This window comes from Echinops telfairi, unplaced genomic scaffold (assembly GCF_000313985.2).
Source record: "Echinops telfairi isolate 266 unplaced genomic scaffold, ASM31398v2 ScPeMD7_18;HRSCAF=68, whole genome shotgun sequence".
Taxonomy (NCBI): Eukaryota; Metazoa; Chordata; class Mammalia; order Afrosoricida; family Tenrecidae; genus Echinops; species Echinops telfairi.
Window position 1 is genome coordinate 97,661,966 of NW_022103915.1, and position 4,355 is coordinate 97,666,320.

The 4,355-nt window shown below is 52.4% G+C and overlaps 1 protein-coding gene across 1 annotated transcript in view; it reads left to right on the top strand.

Annotated features, from left to right (window-relative positions):
• The first annotated feature begins 777 nt into the window (after positions 1 to 777).
• The window catches only part of KNSTRN (kinetochore localized astrin (SPAG5) binding protein), a 10,267-nt gene continuing 6,689 nt past the window's right edge, over positions 778 to 4,355 (top strand). Inside the window, exons 1-3 of the mRNA XM_013007267.2 lie at positions 778 to 988; positions 1,245 to 1,339; positions 4,092 to 4,206. Coding sequence (XP_012862721.1) covers positions 780 to 988; positions 1,245 to 1,339; positions 4,092 to 4,206 — 419 coding nt within the window. The 5' untranslated portion in view covers positions 778 to 779. The remainder of the gene's footprint in view (positions 989 to 1,244; positions 1,340 to 4,091; positions 4,207 to 4,355) is intronic.

The window sequence follows — 4,355 nt, forward strand, 5'->3', positions numbered from 1 at the left end:
CACAAGTTAGGGGATGTATTCTTCCCCGCATTTCCCTGTGTTAGTTTCCCACAAGCAGGTATTCAGTAAATATTTGTTGAATCAAGTGAATTAATATACAGCATTGGAAACTGGATATGAGTTGATGGCTTGATGGCAGTAAATTTGAGGTTTGCAGAAGGCTACATATGGTTTCACAGTAAGAACCCTAAATCCTTTTTTTTCCCCCCTTGAGCAGTGCTTGGTTTATTAGTATCAAAAAGAGGGTCTGAACATACGAAACAGACTAGCTTTTACATTGGCATGCTCAAGGTCCTCCGTAAAAACTCAGTAGAATCTGTCGGTTCCATGACCTCTTTTCTCCGGGACGCCCTTGAGTGAAGGTGTGTGTGACCAGGGCAAACACGGTCTCTGAGAAATCTACCTTGTTTATTCGAGGCTGTTGTGAATCTCTCCTTCATAGTGGATCAATGCTATCAACGGTACGATTAGTCGGTGCCGCAAGTGATTCTCAAGCTTTATCCGCCACGCTCCTCCTCGCCACGTGCAGCTGTCCGTGCCAATGCCCTGTGCTCCGGGCAGTCCGGCCGGCATGGTGCGACGCGCCTAACAATCACTGACCAATAAAGGGGAGGATTGTGACAGCACGGACCTCGGGTGGGTCCCAGGCCAGCATCGGACGCGGGCGCCCATTAGAGCTCCACTCAGACCTGTAGAGCGCACCCCGCCGAGACCTGCGGGCTCCAACACCAGTGGCCGGGAACCGCAGGCTCCCGCCTCCATTGAATTGACCGTACGGAATGGCAACTCCTAAAGCGCTCCCCCAGGACAGTGCCTTCCGTACAACATGGCAGCCCGCGGGACGCAGGACGCACGCACGCACGCACGGCTACCGGAAGTTCCCCTTTGAAACGGAGGCGGCGGACGCGACCGGCTGCGCGGCCGTTGCTTCGGAGCGTCTTTTGAAAGAGATCGAGGCGGACTGCCTGTGGGAGCAGCGAGCTCCTGGGTGCGGTGCTCCGGGGACAGGGCCTTGGGCTGGACCGGAGATCATTCCAGATCGCTTCTGGGCTTTGGGGCCAAGTGCAAGTGTAAAGACCGTCCCCGAGAGGGCTGCTCGGCTGGCCAGGCCGCGCCCTCCCCCAACCCCGCACCAGCTGGGATCCCCAGCTGCCCGCTGGGGCGGCCAGGTGGGCGGGAGGCCGTGGCGCGGGCGGCGCGCCCCGCGGCCCAGCGTTACTTAACCGCCCCCTTGCATCCGCCAGAGCCCCGCCGTACCACCTCGTCACCATGACCAGCGTGGTGAAGACAGTGTACGCGCTGCAGCCCCCCTCGGTGCTGAACGGCAGCTTGCCCGCAGGTGGGTGTCCGGCTCCAGACCCGGTCCAGTCGCTGCAGATGAGCCTGGAGTAGCGGGGCCGGGTCGGGGGTCTGGGAGGCACGGGCCGTGGGAGGGGGAGGGCGTTCCTTCCTCTCCTTAGCAACCTGCCCTCGGAACAAGGCTTGCTAGGTTCCTGGTGAAACTTTAGACCTGCCCCGCTGACCTGTAAAACCTAACCTGTGCACCATTCCCCGTTAGATTCAAGCTACGGGTTGGTTCCATAACCCTCCCATCCAGCCCAGAATCTCCTTTTAACAAGTGATCACGCCTCCCCTCCATCCCCCCAGATTAGGGCTATCCTGCGGGACAGACAGGGCTGTAAGGGCCATTTGGGGAATGAGACCATTAAAGGGGAAAGTATTCGTTGTTTGGGCCAGGCCTCTTTCCCCCCAACGTTGATACCTGTGTGTGTGTCTCATATAGTATTGGTTTAGTGTGGGGGAAAGGCCAGCCCCCCCACAACTAATCACGGGTTCGATACGTGCAATTGTACGGTTAAAATATATAAAGATTATAATAAAATCTTAGAGAGCATGAGAAATAGAAGAGAGATTGAAATAATGGAGTCGGACACATTTCATAGTAGCATGCTCACCTCAGCCCCGCTTGGTGGTCCTCATGGAGATGGGAGACTGGAGGGCAGGAGACAGGGGGAGGCAAAGGGAAGGCAAGGGGAAATTGAACAGGGGAGTGAGGACCGGGGAGAGAGGACAAAGGAGTGGAGAGAGGCCAAGGAGAATCGTTATTGCTAACCAAGGCTTATATATCTTTGGGGGGGGAGGCATGCAAGCCCACTAATTACAGATAAAGACATACGTCACAGGAAGGAGTTACACTATAGGTTATACAGCAATGAGGGGGGCAATCTAGGGATATATACGAATTAGGAAGAGGAGGGATTGGGGACACACATGTGACAAGATGGGTGGATCCTAGATTCAGGATGGCAGCCTAACTTTGGATGTCACTGTGCAGGTTTGACCTGTTCTCTGAATCTCCATAGAAACCATTTTCGGTAGGGTGTAAATCCCACCTACAGGGACCAGACTAATGGATCGCAAGCCTTTAGGGAGAAGTAGCCCATTGTCCTTAACGGCAGGGAGTGGGCCCTACTTTAAGGTGACCAGATGTCCTGCTTTTGGCTGGACAGCCCTGATTTTTAACAGTTTTTCCTCCTGCGTCCCGCAGCGTTTAAAAAAAGTCCCAATTTTTGGAAAGAATGCACGACAAGCTAGGATATACGGTTTTTGGCTGCCATGTGGCTATTTCGCCAGGATATGAGTTTTATCAACGGTGTCCCCCTTTACCAATGTTAAAATCTGGTCACCTTACCTTACCTGTGGGGGGACCAGACTGTGGTCTGGCAGCTAACTGCCTTCAGGGAGGATACTTGACAATCATTTACCATTAGCTGCAAGCAGTGTCCTAAGTCTTAACATTTGGGGGTGGGTGACTTGGGAGAAATCCTTCTGTTTCCCACAGCTCAGTCCCTGTTTAAGTGAAATAGAGAGGGTCAGACTAGCCAGAGTATTTGAGACTGCTTGCCGAGGCTTGCTTAAAATACCGCCTTACTGGTAGTCCATGGACAGCCGTTGTGTAGGATCTGGAATTGTCAGCCGTCTGACCTGGAGATGGTAGCACTGAATAAACTTCAGCCACTAGGGAACCCAGTGGTTCCCTCGAGATTGTGCCCCGCTGTTAGTGATCCCTCCCCAGATGCCTGATTGCCCCGAATTGATGAGCTCCAGAAAAGGGCCGGTCTGTGGGGCAAATGGGCTTTTCTCCAAAGGATCACATGTTTCCTTGCTTCAGAGCTGCAGGAGGAACTGGAGCCAAACTCCACTGTCTGTCTTAAGATCACAGTGCCCTTTGTGCAGTGAGGGCTGACCAACTCTCCCCAAACAAGTTAAAGTGTTCATGTCTTTGCCCTTTAACCTTGTCCCCTGATTAGGGTCATATGGTGGAGTGGGCAATACACTGAGCTACTAATCACACTGTCAGCTGTTTGAACTTACCAGACGCTCCCTGGGGGGAAAATGAGGCCTCTACTCCCATAAAAACTTAAGACACCCAAAGGGGCAGCAGGGTAGGGGCCTATCCTGCCCTCCAGGGTTATGAGTCACAATCAACTCAACAGCAGTGAGTTGTTTTGTTGTTGTTGTATGTGCGTGTGTGTAAAATTTGCCCCATTCTAAATTACTAATGAACCAGGGGTGGTAGAGGGTGAGTGAAAGCCAGTAGAAAAAACGAGTGCGAGCCTATGTGGCGGGGCGGAAGGACAGAATCCTAACTTGTAGAGAGCCTGGTTTGAATGGTGAGATCAGGCCGGGCATATGTCGGTGGCTGGTGTGTTAGAATGACTTAAGAGACAGCAGGAATATAAATCCACATTTTGCCAATTGGCCTGTGTTGGCTAGTATTCACACCGAAGGGAGATTGTTTTTCACTTTATATTGTTTCCTAGCTTTTTAAAAAACATGCATTATATTATCCACTCACAACACTAAGGTTTAAAGAGGTAATGCATGCCCAAAATTGGAAGGGAAACTGCCCACCCCACCCCTCCCAAACAAGCCAAAAAAACGGAATCAGCCTACACATTTTCAACCGCTTAGGTTACGTGTCACCCTGATCAGTGGGGCAAGATTAAAGGGCTGAAGAGGTTCTGCGGTTCCAAGGTTGCAACTGTGGGGAGCTCCCTGGGCCTTCATATTCTTGTCTCCCTCTACAGACAGACAATCTCGAGTTACGTCTAAAAGTCTACTGCCCGTGAAGACCAAACTGCTCCATTCAGGCGGTTCGGAGGCCGAGATGACAAAAATCATCAAACCACGACGAGAGAACGGGTAAGAGCCCGGTCATTGGTCTCCAGGTAGGACATCTTGCTAGAAATTTCTCAGTGCCGAGAAGGAGGAAGTAGGGTTTCCAGCAGCCTGAGCCACCTGCTAAGGGTCAGCCTGTAATTGTGACGTCGAGCACAGCGGCACCACTGAGC